The sequence below is a fragment of the Cloeon dipterum genome, chromosome 1 (genome assembly GCF_949628265.1).
Source record: "Cloeon dipterum chromosome 1, ieCloDipt1.1, whole genome shotgun sequence".
NCBI lineage: Eukaryota > Metazoa > Arthropoda > Insecta > Ephemeroptera > Baetidae > Cloeon > Cloeon dipterum.
In genome coordinates, this window is record NC_088786.1 from 8799066 (window position 1) to 8822229 (window position 23164).

General features: G+C 37.1%; 1 protein-coding gene across 1 annotated transcript in view; it reads left to right on the top strand.

Moving 5' to 3' along the window:
• The first annotated feature begins 3250 nt into the window (after window positions 1–3250).
• LOC135934064 (serine/threonine-protein kinase SIK2-like) overlaps window positions 3251–23164 on the top strand; it is a 37095-nt gene continuing 17181 nt past the window's right edge. Inside the window, exons 1-4 of the mRNA XM_065475575.1 lie at window positions 3251–3530; window positions 14267–14383; window positions 17643–17706; window positions 22093–22208. Of these exons, the coding sequence (XP_065331647.1) occupies window positions 3402–3530; window positions 14267–14383; window positions 17643–17706; window positions 22093–22208 (426 nt within the window). The 5' untranslated portion in view covers window positions 3251–3401. The remainder of the gene's footprint in view (window positions 3531–14266; window positions 14384–17642; window positions 17707–22092; window positions 22209–23164) is intronic.

Sequence of the window (23164 nt, forward strand, 5' to 3'; positions counted from 1 at the left end):
ATTTGCCCATTTTTTCTGTAATTTGTAGTGTTTGGCCAAATTTTCATTTGGCATATTTTTATTTCTCTCGTCGAGATCTCCAATAATGTAATGCGTTACTTTTTAAGAACACTCTTTGTGATATATGAATATGAGATTTCGAGCAGAGGAACAAGCTGACTTTACAGACACAAAAAAATTTGCTTCGCAACCTAGTTATATTTTTAATTTAACTTAATCAACTAGGACCAGTTGTTAACGCATTGGCAACAAGATACTTTTTAATGTTTTTAAACGGAAACTATGAATGACTTGAAGGAGTCCACATAAATTATTTGGATTTTTTTCAAAAACCTTTGATCCCTTAATGATTTCGCGGACCAGATAAAACGTTTTCTAAGTTATTCGAAAGTCGAGGAAGCGAAAGAGACGAGATTTTTTGACACTAAACTGTTTTAATGGATTAAGATGATATTTAATGGTTTGAATGGAAGCACCAAAGTTCAAAAGTGTTTAAGGCCACATTTGTTCCATTTAATACACTCTTTTATAGTTTAGGTGTGTTTTTTCTAAATACTGTTGGTTTTGGTTTAAATCAACGAAAGGAAAAATTAAGTCACTTTCAAAGGTTACGAATTTTTAGTCTAAAGATGTAGAGGCAATACAAACGCAGAAACGAAACTAAAAAGTTAAAGAAATACCCAATTAATATTTATATAAATAGAAATTTGAAATTACATACGAAAGGAACTTTGTTATACTATAAGAAATTGCGAAATGGCTCTACTCTGCGCAGAATTGATTAAGGATGGGCGGCTGCTTTCTGTGAAATTTGAGGAGGATACAGATAAAATCATATATATCTCCGCACTGTGGCATAAAAGTACTGCTGGCGACGAGTCCTGCGGGACCAAAACATCTGGCAGTTCAGTAGGAGTTAATTTTTCTATTCAAATTTCTCTCATAGCTGCACATCCTTAGTAAACTTCGCGCAGAGTAGCGCCATTTCTTAATTTATTATTAGTTTTCAATAATACAAATATTTCCTCTCGCAGGTTTGTTACCAATTTAATTAGAGCAATTATTATCTATAAGGTTAAAATGAGCACACATCGTTATCTAAAATCAAACTCAACTTTTTGCCGATGCCGAGATGCACACACGCGCGCGCCGCCGCTCTTGTCTCTTGGCTGTGACTCAATTAATTTTTTGCCTAATCGTCCCTCGGGACGCGTTTTTTATCGCTCTCTCGGGCGCACACAGTGACATCTGAAAAGTGCTCGCAGGAGCAAGAATTTTTGGCGGCGCCGGCCACTCTGTTATGCCTTTTGCTAATTTTAGTTGATCAACAACACACGGAGAAGAAGAGTTCTTGAATGAAGTCGCCGCTGCGGCTCTCTGTTGCCACGCAGCATTCACAAAACCATCCTCTCTCTCCGCTCGCTGAGGTTTGAGTGCTCTGCGAACGAGCAAAAGTGTGCCAAAATAATTGTTTTTCTTCTTCGAGGGCAATTAGTTCATCATTCCGCGGGCAAACTATTTCTTGCGTGATTTATGACCATTCTAATAGCGTTCCTCTGTCTCTTTAAGTAAAAAGTAATGGCGCCACTTCCATTTATTTCAACAAGCCGGATGAATCATATTCATAATATTACAGCTCAAGTATTGTGTTTTTAGAGGAAATTCCCTGTTCATTTTTTCCTCATAATTTTTTATTGCAATTTTTAATGATGCGTTTAACTTTTGCGGGATTCTGAATGGAAACTTCAACTTAGTGTCTCATTCACAAGTTCTTAATTAAATTTTCAGGATTAGTTTTCTGCCTCCCCCATAATTTAAAAACTTTCCTCGTTTATTTTTTGCTGTTTAAGATGACTCTAAGATGACTCCAATCCGTTTTAATTATTTGCTCTTATATTATTAAATCTATACCGATAGAAAAACAGATTAAAAATTCTCAGTGTATTAAGAAAAATTGAGAGCCAAAATAAGATAAAACGCAATAATTCATTTCTGAAGAAGTGTACGTGGAAATCCTCTCTGTTGTGAGATAGCAATACGCCTTACACGCGAATAGAAACTGTGCCGTTGAGCAGTATTTCGGTGCGGGTTGCATATCGTTCCATTCTTAATTAAACGCAATGGACTGGATCCAACACTCGTTTATTTTTCTGAAATTGCGTATTCAAAACTATAAACCATTTTTTAAGAAATTAAATTTGACTCTGCGGCCGTATTTCTTCATATAAATTGTATACTAATTTTATTTGAGAAAGTAATTCATCATCTTCATCTTTATTTACAATGATTAACGGTTGGATTCAATTTCCTCGGGAACTATCCTGTACATGGAAGAAAAGAGAGGTAAAACAGCTTTTAAAAATAAAACGCAATGCGTAGCAGCCGCTAATGAAGCAAGATTTGTTGTTTTGTAAGCTTTTTAGAAGCTCAACAGGATTGAAAAATCTGTTTTGAACATTTTACCTTGAAACTTTGTATGTGGATGAACAAAATCTTAAAATTAGTGACAGTTGTTGTAAACTCTGCGTTTTCAGGATGTAAAGCGTTAATAGTGTGGCTCTAAAGTTTTAAAATTGCGTGACTTGTGCTTATCTGGTGTCTAAAAGTACATCAGCCGCAAATAAAATATCCAAAAGTATGACTGCAAAATATTTCCAGTGTTGCAGCGAAACTTGACTGCAGGTTCACGAAGTCAGCGGAACCGACCAAAAACTGAACATTTTAAATACAAAATGAGACCTAGAGAGACCAAAAGAGTTTTGGCTTCTTAAAGAAATAAAAGATGACTTGATTTCATAACAGGTACTTTCAGTTCAGACCATTTTTAGTTGACCTTAAAGGGTATTACCATTTAAGACAAATTTAAATTTGGTGTTTACAGAGTATAATATGAATTAATGCGGTGCTCAAATATTTAAATTACAAAACCAAGACATTAAATCGGTTAATGTGCTCTTACAGCACTGCGCCCAAAACTATTTCAAGGTTTTATTATTAATTAAATTCTTTTATATTAAAGGAATTATTTGGAATTATACCCATACTTCTTGCTGATCGCCTATATTTCCCAGCCTTCAATAGTAGGAATAATGTCCCTCGAGACTCAAGAGATGTGGAAGGCGCTGTCGGTCGTGGTCGTTTGAGAGCTGCTTGGGCTGTCGGCCGGCAGGTGTCGGTCGCGGGCTGGGCGGCCGGCGCGAACGCAGGACTATTGAGTGAGCACCGGATGACGTCAGAGGTGTGCGTCAGAAGAGCGGCGGGCGGCGAGTCGAGGCGCAAGGCAGGCAGGCAGAGTGGTGGTGCGCGGGTCTGAAGAATGAAGTGGTCGGCCAGCGGCCGACCTGTACCGGCCTAGTCTGCGAGAGGAGCCACCTGAGCCGACCTGACCCAGCCGACGAGCGATGGTCATGGCCGCCGACGCTCACAAGGGCACCCCCATCAGGGTCGGATTCTACGACATCGAACGCACTATCGGCAAGGGAAACTTCGCCGTCGTCAAGTTGGCTAGACACCGAATCACTAAGACTGAGGTGCGTTTTTTTCTCAAAATTTTTCACATGGCAGGAAAATTACCCTTTGATGAGGTAAAAAAAAACGTCAAACCCCCTCACAGTTGATTGATACTCGGCAAAAATTGGAGAATATTAGAATTGATTGCAGTTGATCTATTGATAGTTTTAATGTTCTACGATTTTAATAGTCATACGAGGATTTTTATAAAGTTAAAATTTTGCAAATTTTCTCCAAAATTTACAGTGCTTATGATTGCTTGGCATATTTCGAATCCTCTCGTTGTGATCTATCCAAAGGCGTATGATACTTTTTGGAGAAACTTTGCTGCGAAATGCAATATGATTCCAAGTATGATATAGACGTTTACCTTTTGAAATTTAGTCTAACTTTGCATCCACTTTTCTAAAAAATTTACAAAGGACAATTTTTGCTTTAACTAAATCCTTAGGGATTATTTAACGCATCGGCCACTAGGACTTTTCAGGGACTTCAGATAATAATTATGCTTTTGATTTTAACAAAAATTCTGCCATGAAATGATTTCCTGTTTCTGACAAAAAAGAGAAATCGATGAGAAACACTAATTTTAAATCAGATAAATTTTAAGATTTAAAGATCTTGTTGGTCTTGTCCCAATTTTTTCATCACTTTTAAATTCAGTCATTTAAAACTGGTTTCGGTGAGCGCGCGTTCGTGTTCTTGGAATACGCATTATGCAGATCTGCAAGCAGTGAGAGTAGCGAATTGATGCATATGCGCAAACAATGGTTCGCAGCCGACGACGGCAGCCGCACATTTGCATTTCGCACTGCCTTTTGATGAGATGCACTTCTTGCACTTTTATTGTCTCGCTTATTGTCTGCAGAAGCTGTTTATAAACACTCACGTTCTACCTGTCTCTCGAGTGTCACCAGACAAAAGTGGCATTTTACGAGCTTGGAAATTCCCAAAATTTCCTTGCTTGGCGTATCTAGGAATAATAAAAATAAAACACGCTCATTTTGCTGTTTGTGTTGACTCGACAAAACGTTTCAAGCGTTTCTAGAGTCAGCACTTTAAATTGGCACTGCGCATGAATGTTACATGAAGTGCTGCTTACGTTTGAAACATTTGCAACCGAATAGAAACTTCGCCTACTAATAATTGCCATTTTCACCCTTGATCACGGATTTCGTAAACTATGAATGGATGCGGTTACCACAGAACCAATTTGCTGCTACTGTTTCCTCTCTGCTCCTGATACGTTTGTCAAAGGGGCTGTAATCAATCTACTTTCCGTTCTAGGTATCAAGCTCGTTAGATGTGTGTATAAATAAACCGCGTTCACTGCGTATTATTGGAATTGCTACTCGAAACTCCTTCAACAGAGATACCGCTTTCGTTCCAGATTGCAAATTGAGATAGAGCTCTGTCATTGATAATTTTAAATTTCATTGATTGTGCCAGATGAAAGAATTACGCGTCACAAGATTTGTGGACTAGAGAATTTTAGCCGATCGAATCTCTTTTGACGCCAAGAGGGGTGAATTTATTTCAATGAGCCACGAAATTTTAATTTTATAATTTCTTGCCACTTTTCAAACAAAACCAACTTAAAATCACCATACGCGGCAGAAAAGCCTTCGACTTTCTTCTCAAACAACAATTTCTACTTTTTCTGAAACACGGATCGTCAAACCTCTGCCTCCTTCTGGAAAAAGCATTAAATTCCGTAAAATTCCTTTTCGTCCAACTTAATTTAAATTAGTTGATCGATTAACATTTTTAAGCTTCGCAGCCCACCAGCACTTGGTTTTTTCTTGTAACAGAAAAGAGAAGAATCTTTTAAGCTCTTTGAGCACGTAGGCTTGGCAGCTGAAAAAGCGTGCGGGTCGGCGCATATTTCCACACGGAGGCCATAAATTTCAATTTGGTAAAACTGGCCCTTTTTCACTCGGCGTGCTCGGTGGGCGCGTTTTAATTGTGTGCATTTGAGTAATGAGCGTCGAGTGGATTTGGAGGAGCGTGAAATAAATCAGTGCGCCCGGCGCGAGCGCGCCGGCGAGAGCAAGAGTGAGTTAAGTGAGTTTATAGCTCGCCACTTGACAGCAGCAGCCTTCTTGCCGCGACAAACCTCTAAAAATAAAAATATATACTCCACGCTTTACTGAAGAGAGATACGCGGACACCCACAATAATGGACAAAAGTGTTCTCAGAGCTCGTTCACCCGCGCCTGCATTGTTATTTTTCTGGCTCACCTTCGCAGCGAGACCTTCGCATGGCCTGCTGAAATCGCTCTCAAGGTTCCCACACCAGGCTCATCGGTGAAAAGTCAACAAGGGAGTTGTGTTTGGTGCGTGAATCAGGCACACGTGGAAATTTCCCTTTTTTTACTATCGAAAAAAATACAATTTATATAGTACAAGGTTTCCCGGAAGGAAATAAATATTTTGCAATATAAATATACTTTCCTTATATTCAAAAGATATCGAGTTAAAAAATAGTTTAAATAATTATTCAAGTAACAGTCACCAAGAATCTGTGGTTGCAAGTTATTAATTTTCCTGAATTTTAAAGATGCCTTTTTTAATTTCGTGAACTCCACATTAAAAACGAATTTTTTGGGTTTCGCCAACGTTTTTGAGGACAAAAATTATGATAGAAGCTTCTTTTTGATTAGAGGACTTAAAAATTTCCAGAGAGTGAAAATATTGATAGCTTGTATTGAGGAAAGTAAAGTTTTTTGAAGAAATTCATAGATATTTGCCATCAATCTTGGCGTTACAGATACGTTTGGGTCAATAATAGTATATAAAATCCTGCATGTATTAGCTTAAACAAATTGGTTTAGTTTCAAAGTAATGGTTTAAAGATCGGAAGTCACATCCACATTTGCCATTTACAAAGGGGTTTGAAAAATCCCAAGTTTGTTCAAAAGAAAATTAAACTAATCTTTAAAGGTTTTTATTAAACAATAGTCAAATTAACAACTTTGTTTCAGTTATTTAAATTTTGCCTCAAAATTTCAATAAGTACATTTTGTTGGTTAAATATATTCGGAGAACATGAATGAAAATTTATCTAATCTAAAATTAATCTAGAGAAAAAGTTTCCTTATTTTTTTCTTGATAAAGGAACGTTTGGTTCTGCGGTTTTCCTGAGCCAGAAAATATTCCTAATTCATCCAAAGTCTGAAAAACTAATTCCTTTTTTCTGGATAAAAATACTCTAGAGGAAATTTGACTCTGTTAATTAGTCTGATTTTTATAGTTAAATTTCAGTCAGATTTCCATGAACAAGTCTCGCAGATATGGCCGCATTAAGTAATTTCAGCGTAAATTTCTCAGTTAAAAATGGTTAACTAATAAGTTAACTGATTTAAAATAGTAAACCGTTTCAAACTCGATCCACTTTTTGAGAAAGAACTTAGTGTTCGAAGTCATCAACAGATGACGCCGCCAGTTAACTACGATTTTAAGGCACTTTGCGCTGTGATAAGAATGAATCCTGCCACTGAACAATCTATACTTTTGTTTCTAGCACATCAAAATAAATTATTTAAAGCGAAAATTCCAAAATGACAGGAATGAATCTAAAATCGCAGAAGCAATAAAATCGGAATCAACCGATGGCGCCATCAATTGGCAGCTTTGAACACCATCTTTCCAGTATGATAAGCAAGGCACAAAACACTAGAATCGTTTTAGTGTCCTCTTGAAAAAATTTAATATTTTTTCATTGTTTTTCTCCCTATATTTAACATATTTTTCTATAGCATTCATAAGCTCCTTTAGCATACAATGATTTACAGCCTTCCTCTTTAATTAAAATAAATCTTTATCTTGATATCTCATCCCTTTTGAATCCTACGCGTTTTTTTAATGTTATGCCAATCACGCTTCTTGCAATCAATAAATCAGCAGATTAACGAGCGCGCGCACCTGTATTTATGAGACGCATTGGCCATAAGAGATGAAGAAAACACTCGGCCGTATTAGATGATAATTGCATGAAAAAGGCCAATGCTAATGCGCACCGACTGGAAGAGTATCCGCGGCCTGCCTTCTGACGTCAATACGACAGAAGTTTTTAACCACCAGCTGCCCGCAGGACAATAACACACAGTTTAGTACAATGCGGTCAGAACAAAGTAGGCTTTTCATTTTGCTTTTTTAAGAATACTGAAAATTAATTCAGAAAGTTACCGATCATTTGGTTTCTTGCAGTGCGTTGGCCATAATTTAACTGAAATAATGAGTCACTTTTCAGTTTTTAATTGGTCTGTTTTTGCCAGCTGACGCAACTTGATTGCTGCGTAGTAAATTGGGTTTGGTTGGAATCAGCGATTGGTTTAATATATGTGCTCCATTTTTTCTCTTGTTACTGCTGATTAAAATGCTGCAGTAACTAAAAATCGATGATTACTTTCTGACATAAAAAATAGAACCGCTTCATCAGTATTTTATAACTTTTTAATTCATTGGTGCAGAATCATATCATTTATTTGTAAAAGCAATTCAGGGGATTAACTTACAATAAGATATGTGATAACTTATATTACGTTTGTTGATTTCTCGGAAATAATTATTAATTTATGTAAAAGACTGATGTGTGAAAGAAACTCTTGCATGCCTATCTTAATTTGAATGCGATATTTATTATTTTAATTTTTAATGACTTGTTTGGAGAGATCAAATTGAATGGAAAAAATTGAATTCTTTATAATAAGTAGAGGTCTGTTTTTTCTTTTTATTTTGTTTAAGTTTTCAAGTGTTAGAGTGTAGTATTGTTGCTGTCAATAATTGAAAACGTTCTTAAAGATTTGACTAGCTTGCAATAAAAACTTATGACCGAACCATAGAGTAAATTCAGTATGACACCAGTCTCTTATTTGTTCAAATTCATAAAAACGTTGTCACAATGCATGTACGTTTTCGCACTAGATAACTCGCTTATAACCATTAACTAAAATATATATTTGATAAACTACTTGTGAATTATTGCATAAAAAATAAAAGTTCAATGAACATGATAATTATAACAGAATAAATAATTTCGAGTTTGTTTTCATTTCAAATGTTGGATGTTCGAATAAATCTCCGGAACAACGATCACTGATCGTAATACTCACCCCTTCTCTTTGATGACCTGTCACTGTGCCAATATAATGCGAAAAATTCAAGATAAAGCCAGCCACATGTGTGAATTACGCGAAGTGCTGGTAAACATTATAAAAATTACGTATCAGATAACACACTCACACGCACCTTGGTTCGCGGTCTAGATTTTCCAGCCGATTAAGCGCCGCGACGAACGAGCGTAACCCAGTTTGAAAGGCGCAACGATCTCTTGGCTGATAATCTTCTTGCCAATGCACTGTACTTGCTCTGCTGCCGCTGTTTGTCCTCGGCTGGCAGGCAGGCAAACAATTTCTTATTTTCTGTTTGCCTTCGTGTGGCCGGGCCCGAAAAAGCAGATCGCACACGCTACTTGTCACGCATTTACAAATATACTACACCTCATCTGCTCGGCAAATACACAACGCGAGAAACACACGAGCGCGCTGTTTACTCATTAGAAAACTAACAAGAACGTCACGAGAATTATCATTCGCCTGAGAGCAGAGCATTACGCATGCTGCACTCGGCCGCTCGACAAATGAATTTAACGCACCTAATTTGATATGAGAACATTTCAAGCAATGTTTGCCAACTCGCGCAATTGAGGTCCCAAAGTGCTTTTCCCCAGGTTAGCAAATGAGGAAAAGCTGGAGTTTCATTTTTGGAATTTCCCACGCGTGTTGTGGTTAAAATTTCTGACAACAGCCTTAAAAACTAGTGCGTCGAGGAAAATGACTATTCGCATGTAACACGAAACTCAGACTCACTCTAGACTATGAAATTTTTAGACCCTTGACTCTATTTCTGAGCTTCAAATCGTCGCGGTAAAATCAAATAACTTAAAATCATATTTAATTTAAAGCCAAAATACCATGCTTAAAGTCGTTGAAAACCGTCCGAGAGGCGTCTAAAAATTGCTGAAATTCATGGGAAATTGCAGTTTTTTCAAATGCGCAATTTGTTTTTGTCACTTTATCTATAGCTGATGAAAAACAGAGAGAACTGACCTAGTTTAGGTTAAAGAACTGACATGTGTAGACACTTTTTCATTTCCATTTTGGAAAATTCCAGCAAAGAATTGTGTTATGAATTTTCAAATGATTCACACATATATGGAACAGAAAAATCTCTGTTGTTATTCTTGGTATTAATGCAAAAGGCATTAAAATTGAGGGTCAGGTAGATTTGTTTGTTAAGATCAACAAATGAAACTGGCGTTCAGTTCATTTTCAAAAGATAAAGACAATCGTCGTTTTCTTACAATAGTTAAAATTTTCAGTTTAGAAGGAATTACGTTTGTCAGAATTTATTATATTAATTTTGTGCAATTCTCCTTAAGAAAATGACAAGTGATAAAAAATGACGATTTCTCAAAATATCGTCTAATTTTCAAAGAAAAGCTCTTCCGTTTAAATTTCACAGTCCTATCATTTAGATAAGGCTTTACTTAGTATTTTTATGAGGTCTCTACTAAACAAATATTACGAAGATATGGGAAAACCCATCAATTAAATGAAGGTGACTTTAATTTTTGTCTCATACGCCTTTTTTATGTACTGCATCAATTTTTCCTTGGCAAAATATAAATGTTTTTTTTTTCATCATTACTGAATCATCTTGCACTTGCGGAATAATTCGTTCTTGATGACACGACGACTTAAGCCGGCTGGTAAACGATAAAGCTTGTCACTTGAAAAGGAAACCACGGCCTCGTCGTTTTATGATTAGTGAGAAAGTGATTAAGCAAATCGGGCAATCCAAAGACAAGGACGCAATGACTTAAACTAGGACTTTTTTTGTTGCTTTGATAACGATTTTTTTCAGTTTTTCTGGAGCAATGATATACTTTTTCTATAATGCAATACTTGTAAATTTATATTATTTTATTTCATTAATAAATAGTGCTATTGTTTTTATTATTATGAAAAAAGTAGCAGATAAGTTTGTGTGCTTTTAAAAATAGGTTCATCCTGAATTTAGCAACAATTCATAGCTCCAACGGGCATTAACTTAATCAAGATCGAAAAATAACAGTATAATATCAGATTTTGCTAAATTTCCCAAAAAGGTAAACAGTCAATCTTCGTTGTTTTTTCCTTTGATTTTGGTTCCTATATTTCGTCGCCATTTATCCAACGTTTTGCGAGTTATGATGAAATATCGTTAGAGATGAAATAAATCGTGATTTTCAATAGGGAGAAAGCGCTCGCCGTTTAAATATCATGCAAACTTTGGAGCCGATTTTCTCAGTAACTGGAGTGACCCATTTTAGCTTCTCTTTCAGTAAGGGCAAAACTTATTTTACAGAATATTTTCGTTTAAATTCTCTTGAAGGATTCAATAACATCGATGACGTGTAACTTATCTTTCACACAAAGAAGAGAATTAGCTTCTCGAGATTGTGTTGCCATCATCAAAAACAAGTACATACGTGACTTGCGGACCGATTTGTTGACAGAGTGTTTGTTTTGTTTATTCACGCGCGAATATAGTATTACGAATTGAGAGCGGCCGCGGCGATATCCGTTATCATTCACTGCTGGGTTGCACGAGTTCGCGGCGTGCGCTGCAGTCGCGAGATGCAAAACACACGAGTTCAATGTCAAACTGCCGACACTCGGCGCCAGAGTCTAAAATTAGCGAACGCGCTATTTTGTATAGTGTAAATTTATCCGGGCGGCCGGCCGGATAGGCGCAACGAAAATTAATTTGGCCTGGACTCTGGCAACAAACACGACCCGAGCTAGGGCCAGCTCACCTGCTTCTATATGCAATTAGCAATTGTTTATGCCGACCGGGTCGCGCCTGCAAACACACCAACTTGTGTGGAACTTCTCAAAGCCGCGGCAGACAGCGTGACGTTCTGCATCTTTTTTGCATATTTGACTCTGCTCTCTCTCTCTCTCTCTCTCTCTCTCTCTCTCTCTCTCTCTCTCTCTCTCTCTCTCTCTCTCTCTCTCTCTTTCTCTCTCTTACTGCTGGTAATTTTAGCTCTGTTTGTGTTAGCAGCGCGCGAGAAAGGATTCGCCGCTCCAAGTGGATTTTAATTCGCCAACTTTAGTGCTTTCTCAATCGGTTCGCCAACTCCTATCTCACAATCAGTCCGAAATTGGTATATTTGACTTTATAAGCTTTATTTTGCTAATAACTTTTTCTCTGTTACCTGTAATTTTCAAACAGATTTTCTGAATTTTCAAATTTGAAAGTAAAAAAGGTTGATTCATTCGATTCATTTGGCATTTACGAGCTTATTGAGACTTTTTATTTGTTTGGAAGCCAATTCCCAGTGCGGAGGGTGTATTGATTTCCATGTTAAATTACTTTGAGAGTACGTTGACCCTTTTCCAGTATCTCGACGATGTGCTGTAAATTATTCAGGTTTTTCTATCGCAAAATATTTGCATCTGCGAGAACTAATTAATTTGGAGAAATAGATAGCAGTTTTCTTCTCTGCACATTTTGATAAAGGAACTCATTTCCTAGATGTTAAATTGCAGAAGATGAGCCAACAAATATTCTTGTGATATTTTTTATTTTTAAGATTCTTGTAGAACGTCATAGATGATTTAATGTCCCTTCTGAAATAAAAATATAAATAAATCATGCAGCCTTTTTTTAAATCAAAATGAATAGCTTCACTGCAAAAAGAAATTATTTGTCCAGCACGTTTTTTACTAGACAGCAGCTGATTTAGACTCTCAGACCTCATCAGCAGTACATTTTACCTGCAAAAATAAACTGTGTTTGACAGAGATCAACTACACTGACTCGAATGAAAAAAGAGAACAAGTGAAGTATTTTATGAATGTTTCCACATAACATTCCTTTGAGACATCCCTCTCTGGCAAAATTTAATCTATTATTTTTCTTGGAATTTTGTTTGCTTAATTTTGCTTTATCATCTTCTGATTAAAATTATTTTTTTGCCATGTAAAAAATGTCCTCAAATCCAAATATAAAAATAGAAGTCACCTAAATCACTGTGGAAATTCCCTGCCAAGCAATATATTATTTCACTGACTGATTAGAATTCGAATGGCACTATGGGCCGAGCGTTGGTTTTACAGTCGACCAATCTCGCCTTTGACATTTGAGTTTCCCTTCTGATGGAAATTTGTGTCCGAGACACGAGCAGGGGTGGTTTTGGCTTTTGGTCAGCGCTATCGGGGGTGACGCACGGCACGGTGGCCGGTTCATCGTGCGCGTTTGATTCGCCATTAGTGCGTGGGAGGCTGCGGCATTTTCGCGAGTGAGAACGAGGCGACACACACTGCTGCGGCCGGCCGGCTATTTCGAGGTGCCTGACGCACTCGAAAACATCTCTCTCAAAACTCATCTCTGCGGCTCTAGTTGCGCGCATAACTTGACAGTTTTTTTTCCACTCGCGGGCTTGTGCGGCAGATTCGCTTGCCAATCTGCAGCTGGACGCAATTTCGACCGACGCAAACGGAAATTGGACGTCGCTGCTACTGCTTTTTTATCCGCCGGCCGGCGCTTGATAAAAGCTGAAATTTATACACACGCTTGTTTGAAGCATCGCTGCTGGAAAACGCTTTGAGGCGTGTGCGCGTCTTTCTCGACCATGTGCGGAGGACAGTTTCGTCTTTTCCCATCTTGTTTGCTCTTTCGATGACAAACCCATGGAGCATTAAAAGTTATGGAAAGATTGTATAATTTTAACATTCATAAATCTAACCTAAATTACAATTTCAGCCAGTTTTTCGATCTCGAGTAAGCAGAAATAATTATTTCCACGGAATAGGTTAGTTTATTGGCCCATTTTTAGGTTAAAATTTTAATACAAGGTGGTGACAATCCACGAGTCACGCAGATAGTTCCACTGTCAGGGTATTGAGCAAAATTTGAAAGCAAAAATTCTATGGAATTTTCATTCACACCATCTTCACACCAAAAAAAAAATGTAAAATGATTAAAAATGGTAAGCAATCAAACCCCCAGTTAAACCCGCCGACAAGATCAGCTTTTCAGCCCTTAACAGCTGCCAGAATATTGAAAACTGGAAATGTCATTATTTAGAAAATAAAAACAGCTCCAAAGATTACGTTGAAATATAAGAAAAAGGTTTAGTAAGCAAACGAGGGCATACCAGAAAAAATCAAATTTTAAAAAAGAAGGAAAAACCCAAACAAATGTGAAATGTCTCCTATTTTTCAATGTGCTCCAAAGCCACATAAAAGAAAGATTTCCTCCTTCATCGCAGCAAAATAGTTTTCAAGGAAAACTTCCTTTTATTTAAATTTAAACTTTTCCTTCTATTAATAGTATTTTGAACCATGCATATAGGAATGACACTTTTTTCTAGCAACTGTTTGTGGAGAATTAATTTTTTCATTCTTCAAGTAACAAACTAATGAGAGCATGCTCGGCTAACAGAGCAATCATCTGAGCACTTTCATAAAGAAGTTGCACAGTTATAAAAAGCCAGTGTGCGCCGCTACATTCTCATCAATTATTTCTATTTATAAATGTGCAAGGTGGCTAACCTTGCTGCGTTTATAAACATGTGTCAAGCGTGCTCGCGCGGGGGAAGGGCAAGGGCATTCCGCGCTTCATTCGACCTGACGCGAGGCACGTCGTCCTAAACCGAGAATGAGAAAAGGCCTAACCTGTTTCTTTGTTGTGTTGCTTTCAGGTGGCCATCAAGATAATCGACAAAACCCAGCTGGATGCCAGCAATCTGCAAAAGGTGTATCGAGAAGTGGCCATCATGAAACAACTCGACCATCCACACATCATCAAGCTCTTCCAGGCAAGTTGATTAATTATTTTTCTGAAAAATACTAATTGTTTTATCAAAAATTGTCAAAAGCAGCAATTATAACCGAATCTGCTTAAAAAAGAGAGATTTAAATTAAACAGACAAAATGCAACGGGTAGGAGGACAAAATTGGCACGAGGTCAAGCACCAGAATTTTTGTTAAAATGTTTTCGACCAAAGCACATTTTTGGAAATGTGCTCAGGATTTTTGAAATTTTAATAATGGGCCTTAAGGATATTCCATGAAACATGTGATCTTATTGTTTTCGAGAAATTCTGCTTTAAAACTTGGAAAAACGACCTTTTCATATTATCAACACCAAATCTCGAATTCTAAATATCAGAATTGCAAAACTACACAACAATAGACTCGGCTCAACTTCCCCAGACTGACTGAAGGGTTAAAAAAAGAGTTGCTTACCCATTTTCAGCCTCTGCTACATTTTTACAGTATTTAGGTTTTTGAAATAAAATAAAATTTGTTCATTTTTGTACTATTTCCTCTTGTTAAATTCATTATTGAAAATTAAAAGACCTATATAATCAATTAAAATTATTGTGAGGAGTTTTAAAGCCATTAACAACTTACTGTAGTTTCTTTTACATTTACAGAAGCCTTAGATTTATTAAATTATATTTATATATTTATATTTTCATTTTATTTGGGTGCATAATCTTTTTTACACAAAAAACAAATATTAGCTCAGCTGATAACTTATGAAACGATGGCAAAGCCTTGATATTACATGTTGAACTGTTATATGTTTTACTCAGCTCATGTAAGCAATATTTTAATTATGTTTCGGTCACATTTCCGTGCCTTTACAATAAAAAATATAAGCAGAACCACACTCAGTCAGCTAGCGTGTGGGATTAAGCTCGTTGCGAGTGGCACATGATGAAGAAAAAAACTCAGTCCGCCAACTGTGATTTCGTTCATCTGGCGTACAAAAAAATGGATGAGATGCTCTCCGCGCATGAAATAGAGGATAAAAAGTGGGCAGTGTAACAATAGACCGCCACATGACAAGCCCGCGAGTTAGTTTCTCGTCAGCACGCGCGCGCGCCACGGAATTAATTGGCTCGAAACATGAGCTCAGCCTGTGATTTCAGAGCACCACGTGATTCTTATTATATTCGTCTTGAATTATTCACGTTTCGATCGCCCCGACGATGACGTCTGGAGAGTTAAGCCCTTTTGGCTAGCTAGCTGCAGGAAAGGAAGGATACCAGCTTATCGATAAATGTTAAAACTTCCTGGTGAAGTTTTTCTTGTTTGTGTTTCATGCCGATGAAATTAGAAAATCTTGATTTACGAATGAATAACGAGAGATAAATCACACATCTCTGTATTAACTTCTTTGAATGTAAATAAAATAATCGGGTTTGTCAAATTAAAAAAAATAAGTATGTCGTTCTTGCAGTTTTTATTTATTGACTCTTAAAATTATAGTATAATTGCAGTCAATGAGCTAATCAAAAGAAAAGAAAAAGTGCTGCGCAATATTATGTATTATTGTTTGTACCTTTGCAGGTGAAAAATCCATGCCAAAGCAAAATCACGGTAAAATCCAACACTTCATTCGCTCTACTTGTTAATTTTCTATTCTTTAGTATATTAACTATAGAGAATAAGTAATTTATTATATATCTGTTCCTCTTAATCAAATCAAACGATTTCCCCACTAAAGACATGTAGACAAGATAATTTCTAGACAAATTGATCATTATTACTGTAAGAAAAATTTTACTAGATCAAAATGTGCTAATGGTGCTGGCATTCCTTATTTTCCCCCTGATTTCTTTAACGATTCCCAATTATTTATAAAAGGTATACTAAAGAGAATTGAAACTGCAGATTAACTCACACTGGTAAACTAAATCCATCTCAAAAAACCATTTACTCTTCCCAATTTTCCTTAAATCCGCTACTAAAATTCACAGCTACAGAAATTATAAAAATAAAACCAGAATGTCTGCGTGGGGTGTTCATTATGACTGAACTAATGGTGACATTTGGATCTGGCGCTGTCGTGCTGCAAATCCGTCATGAAAACGATGACCTTTAGCTCGGCGATTTTCGCCGCGGGGCGGACTGAAAACTTCAAAGGCAAACTAGCTGGCTCATTTTCCTCCGTGCAAGTGTGCTGGCACTGGCATTAAATATGCTTTTCGGGGTGTGTGGTGTGGTGCGCGGTGCCAGGTCAAAGGTCACGCGCTCGCGGGGGCGAGCAGCACCTGACTCTCGAAAGGTCAGCACAGGAGCAATCAACTTTGCTCGATGATTAGGCCGAGGCACGCCATGTGTGACGTAAACGGTGATTTCGCACGATAAGCGCAGGCCGTGAGAAGAGAGACGGCGCGACTCCGGCCAGAAGCTAAACATTCAATCCCTGGCTGACACACAACACAGTTTCGGGCACGCTCACATCGATTTTATCAATGTTTGCTCCTAAGTCTGGGGATCGTCAAATCAACAATTTTCATGTTCCTCGGATGCAGACGGAGCTGGAGATCACCAATCGGACCCCTTTTTATTGATTCTATACACCTAAAATAGTGATAACTTAAATTCGGGCAAACAGTTAATCTAAATTGTAACCCTTAAATTTATCAAGAAGTGAAATTTTTCTTATCTCAGCAATTCTCCTCAAATTGTTTTCCCGTGGAAAAATTTACTGCCATAAATGATTTTATTGTTATTATAACGGTTATTTAATAATTAAACCGAAAAAATTGAATTTAATATTTTGAAAAAATGCCGTAAAACCTGTCCTTCAAAATAATTGGTGGGACAAATAAAATTTATGTGTAAAAACAAGAGCACTTTTGCACGGATATGTAACCAATTTTTACTGTTTAGATACAGAACTATCCTGTTTTCTCTTTCAGGTGACTGAACGATTTATCATTGCTTCATTTTGCATGATTCGTGCTCAAAATATAGTTTTGCCCACTCATTAATTGATCGAAAAAGTGCTTTTTATTTTATTGAGCAATTAATCTGAAAGTAAGTAATAATTTAAAATGGAAAATTAAATATATTAACTAAAATGTAAAATTTAATTAAATATAATTGAAAAATATTCGAAAGATGGAACTGAAAATTTATCCATTTGCTTGTAAAGCAAAAAATAAGAAAATTTTAATTTTTTGACCGCTGAAAACTAATTTTAATATTGCCGGTTCAGTTGAATTAAAGATGTAGATATCATATTTAATTTTAATGTTTGAGTGCGATTTGTTTCAGGTGATGGAGACCAAGAATATGATTTACATAGTCTCTGAATATGCAAGTCAGGGAGAAATCTTTGGTGAGTATGTATATGACGTATTTCATTGTTGCGTGAACTCATAGCTAAGTGCCTATTCATTTGCAATTTCACTTTTCACCTTCAGTGAAAGTGTATTGTCTTCATGAACGAATAGTCCCCGAGTCAGCCAAGGTTACATCTATATTGATGAATTTTAAAACTGCAGATTAGAAACGAAGACAGCCTAGAGGGATATTTTTTCTAATATCCATGGGACTTGGTTAAATCAGCAGGGTTTTTCTTTTACTAATAATAAATAAGTACTTTCATGCAAATTTGACACATCAAATTTATTGCACGTGCAAACTCGATAAATTATTAATTTGTAATTAACCTTGCGAATGGTTCATGACCTGATGCTACCTATAAATTCTTTAATATGAAAAATTACCAGGGTACTCAATATATTGCATAAACATTTTCCAATAAATAATAAAGCCGATTGAGAATTGAAAATTGGTTTTGCTCTCTATATTTTAAACTCTGACGTTTTTCGAGTTTGGACGAATCGACAGATTTCACAACAGGCTTTTATCTTTTTAAAATTGTATGATACGAAGCGACCCAGCTGGAGCGGATAATGCTATATCACTGTTACCAAACCATTGACGCAATTCAATTCGTGATTTATCAGCTAGCGCACGCAGAAAAAAACGTGTCTAAGGCATTACATTTAAGCTTTGCAAGTAACGGAAACGAGTCACAATTTTTCTACGGCTTTGAGCCGTTTGAATTAATAGTCGCGATCGGTCTGTCATGAACTTGCTAGAGCAAACAAAGTGACACGATTTCCGCTGGATTCTCCCTACGCAAACATCGGCGGCACTTAATGAATCAGATGTGAGTCCTGCCGGGCACGATTGCGTTTGTTGCCACTGGCTGATGTGAGCGAAGCGAAATTATTTGACGTCACATCGCTGTCAATTTGGCGTAAATGGGAACGCACAGTGCGAGAGGAAATTAAAAATAAAATGCTTTACAGCACCTCTTTTCCTTAATTGTTGTGGTTTTGTTTCGCTGACTAATTGCGGGACTAAAACACGAGATTTTCCTTTTTTTGCTTTTAATTAGAGATGCGTGTGTCCTCTTGAAAAAGTAATCGGTCCTCACTTCAATATATTCCGTGACTTTATTTTTAATTGCAAAAAGGGTTTTCACATTAATTAAAAAAATTAAGCGGAATTGTTTGGAAAAAGTAGCTGCTCGCGAGAGTTAAGATCATTTCGAGTTCAGCCATTGCTTAGAATCATAATCTATAGATGGTAAATGACACTAAATCTTTGATAAATATGAAATAACGTGTTTAAAAAATAGGAAAAAATTTCAGCCAGAATAAGTCCAGTGTTCAATCGTTTGGCAAAGGTCGGCAGATTTTCCTGAAATTTTGGTAGCCCCATGTCTTGAGGCTCCAAAAAGACCCATTTTAAATTTTATTTTGACTTTTATTTCCATCAATAAACGCTTTTACCATATTTTGGACAACTTGTCAGCTTTACCGTGCAATGACAGTCCAATATCCAAATTTAAAATAGTAAATTATGCATAGTATCAAGCCTATACACTCTATAGAGTAATTTAGTTTATGCAAGCGTTCCCAAGAGAACAATTCTGGCATTATCTCGGGGTGAATCAGCCACGAAAAGTGGTCAGCACTCGCACTGGAAGCACCCACCAGGCGGGCGGGCGGACGCGCGTCTTTCTCTCGCCGGGTAGATGCAATGATGGGGATAATAAAAGATCGCACGCGCATATAAAAGACATTGCATGCACGTATGGAGAGTAAGTAAATCGCTGACGCAAGTCGTGGCGTGACGTCACCCCGAGGTAGATCGATTTTGGCCTCTTTTATGCGCTTTTCTCGCCGCGCGCGCGGCTCTCTTGGGCACTTTCCGCCCGCTATGCTCCCTCGCTCTCGCCCGATTATTGCCCTGCGCGCACAGATTCGCACTCATTAAGACCGCGGCCGACGCACAGATGAGTTTGCAAATTGCCTCTGCCGCGAAATATGTGTACGAGCCTCGGCGGTTGCCAGCACCGCCCCCGTCCCACCGAAGATGACAGCGTCCCTCGCCGGTCGTTCAACTTTCGCACGCGGACGCCAATTTTCAGTCCCTTTTCAATTTCAGCACCCGTGCCGCAGATTAGAATTTATTCAATTTTTATTTCGAAAGGGCTTATTTTGTTCACCCGCAATGACGTAAAACTTTTATGGTTAGGGCTGTGATATTAATATGGGTTTCCCATAAACTTGATGGTGTTTTTTGGTAGCATATCTGTGGGAAATTACCAATACTATTATTAATAGCTATCGCACTGCCTAGTCAGATAGCATTGGGATGTTTGTTCTTCAATCTTTTGTACTTTTATTTTGTATTGTAGTTTATTCTTGTCAAAGTCATACAATTCAAAAACACATAAAAATTACAGCAAGAAAAGGCATAGAATGCTATCAGCTGTCTGCAAAAACGATCAAATACATACAAAAAAATCACGCTGCACTGAGCGCCGCATTTGAGCTTTGATTCCAATATTTTTCGCAGAGGAATAAGTTTACCAGTTACGAAAGCACTTTAGTGCCTCTGCGATTTCAGACTCAATCCTGCCAATGCGTATTCTACACTTTTGCATATTATTTGAGGAGCTGACAATTAAAATTGCTGCAGCCAAACGCCGTAGAAACTCCAAAAATGATTTTTTTATTTTGAAAAATAATCTTTTAAATTTCTACGGTGATTTTTGTTGTAAGCACATAAGAAGAAACAATTTTATGTGTAAAATGCACAGAAGCGAGATTAAGCCTTAAATAGCAGCAGAGTGCCTAAAAATTGTCAGTATATGAGATTTATAATTATATTGATTTCAATTATTTTGCAAAATAAATGCCAAAAACCAAATAATATAATGACTGAAAATAATGATTAAATTCTATTTAATGTGGAAAATTTATATTTTAAATTAGTATTTAATAGTTTTTAAATTAGTACGTGGTAAGCGAAGCGAATATTTTTAATTTGTCATGATCCAATTCTGCAAGCAAACGCACGCTTGGTGACGTTACGGTCGAGGACGAAACCCTTTACTTCGGTTATTCGTGGCTTCTCGCGATTTATTTTAAGCGAAAAAAGTGCGTCAGTGATTGCGCTCATTAAGTTTTTCGCGTGCTTTTGTTTGCACGCAACCAAGTTAAAATTCGACTTTGGAAGACTCTCAAGTCGATGTCAGCGAGCCAGCGGGTGACGCGTGCCAGGCAAAAGGCTTCGCGCGCGCGTCTCTATTATGTTTTGCTTGCCGAACTGCTTCGAGACTTATCACAACATGTGTGCTTGTGCGTACGGCCCGATCCGACACTTTGTGACGCGCAGAATTCCTGACTATTAATAATTCGCGTGTGTATAACATGGAATTGGATTTGGAAGCAAACATTATAAATAAACACAAACTGCGTTCTTAGGTTTGCTATTTTTGTTTAGCTGACAAGGTCCTTTTAGTAGCTGTACGTTTGGACAGATTTGTCAGAAATTTTTTTCAAGTTAATTGATGAAAGGGAATAGGGGTTTACTATTCGCAGCGCTCCATTTTCTTCATGTCAAATTTTTAAATTTGCGCAGACGGAAATAATAATTTTTACGGAGAAAGTGGTCCGTGAATAAACTCAATTGCCTAAATCGTTCTGGGAAATTAATCTAATTTTCTAATTTTAAGCAGTCATTGGAAATCGAGCCATTTGCAACGGTCAGAATAGGCAAAAATTTAGTGTTTATTATTTTTAGTGAAATTTTGTTGGGCGCTTTTGACTTGAGAACTTTATTAAAAAAACAACTGAACAACATTTCTTCCTCTTTTCAAGTAAAAACTTTGAAAATAAACTCATCAAATAAATCATTCATAGCATTTTTTAATTTTTTCAAAATTTAAATATGATCTACTCCTAATGCAATTTTTTAATTAAAAAAAACTTTTAAATGCATGTTTGAAACATTTTTGTAATTTACTTCACTACACAATTTAAAATATAGTTTTTCGTTTGAAAAGAATTAAAAATTCATGAGCTTAGGTGAATTCACAAAAAATCTAACTCTACAAGGTTTTTTAATTTTTATTAATTTTCAATTACAAAAGCATTATATTATGAAGTAAATCTGCTATTTGCAATAGTATATCTAATCCATATAGGTATTAAAATTTCGACATCAAAACTAGTTGAATTTGAAATTAAAGTGTATCCATTATTAATATATTATGGGATAGTCTTCTTCCGGTTAATACGGTTTTTTTGCCAATTTCATACACTCTGCGTAGTTGAAACGACTGTTAACGATGAAAAAGCGTTGAATTCCATGGCACAGCCTAGACTAATGCTAATCCCGACGAATTGCGTGATTTCAGAGTACATAGCCAGGCATGGACGAATGCCGGAGAGAGAAGCGAGACGTAAATTTTGGCAGATTCTGTCAGCAGTGGAGTACTGCCACAACAGACATGTGGTTCACCGAGATCTCAAGGTACGTGTCTGGCTGCGCAGAGTAAATAATCCGCCGCCCCGCCCGCACAGACAATGTTTGATGTGTTCAGCCGCGGGCGAATGTAAAAACGCTGCTTCCTTTTGGCCAGATGGAAAACCAAAAGCCGTTTTCTTTCTTTCTCTTTCTCTCCTTGAATAGAACGAGAGCGCATTGACCCGCTCAACCTCCGCGCCGAGCAGGTTGCATACCCAAGGCAGTGCAGGCGGCTCGCTTTTTGTCTGCTCAGCTGCCGCATTTTGTTCACGTGTGTGTTTGTGTGTGTGTATGTGGATGTCTGAGTGAGTGAGAGGATCAATTTTGCCGCGTGGTTTTCCCGTCTTCTCCCGCCGTTGACGTAAATGCATCTCGATTTATTCCGTCTCTGCTTTTGGAATTCCTAATTTTCCTGTAAAAGTGCTATATCGAAAGGTCACGCAGGGCCTGATATTGTTTATCTTCAAAGTCTCCTACGTCAAACACATTTTTTAATGTCATTTTCCTGATTGCATTTGTGCATGGGGTTTTCTTAGAAGTTCGACCAAAAAAGAACACACAAAAAAGTGAAAAAATGAATTTGTTTCGAAGGAGAAAACAAAACTCAGTGTTGAGCAGGGTCTAACCTGAATTTAGGACTCTTTTCTGATATTAGCAGTCACAGAAATTGGAAAATGTAACAAACAGGCTGAAAAAATACATTTTCACAGTTTTTTAAGTGCTTGTTTGTTTAAGCCGATTCCAAAATTCCAATTGTTTCTCATTTCCAGTTTTCCAGGGATAATTAGAAACGTCAAATATTTTTCTACGTTCTTGCCTTTTAAACTTTTGTTTTTAAGTCAAATTTATATTGAAAAATTTAATAATTTTTGCTTCTGTTTGCATTTTTTATGGAGCTTAGTTTTAACCAGGCAGCATTATTTGGTTTCTTGTCTGCCAGAAATGGCACAGACTGACTCAGT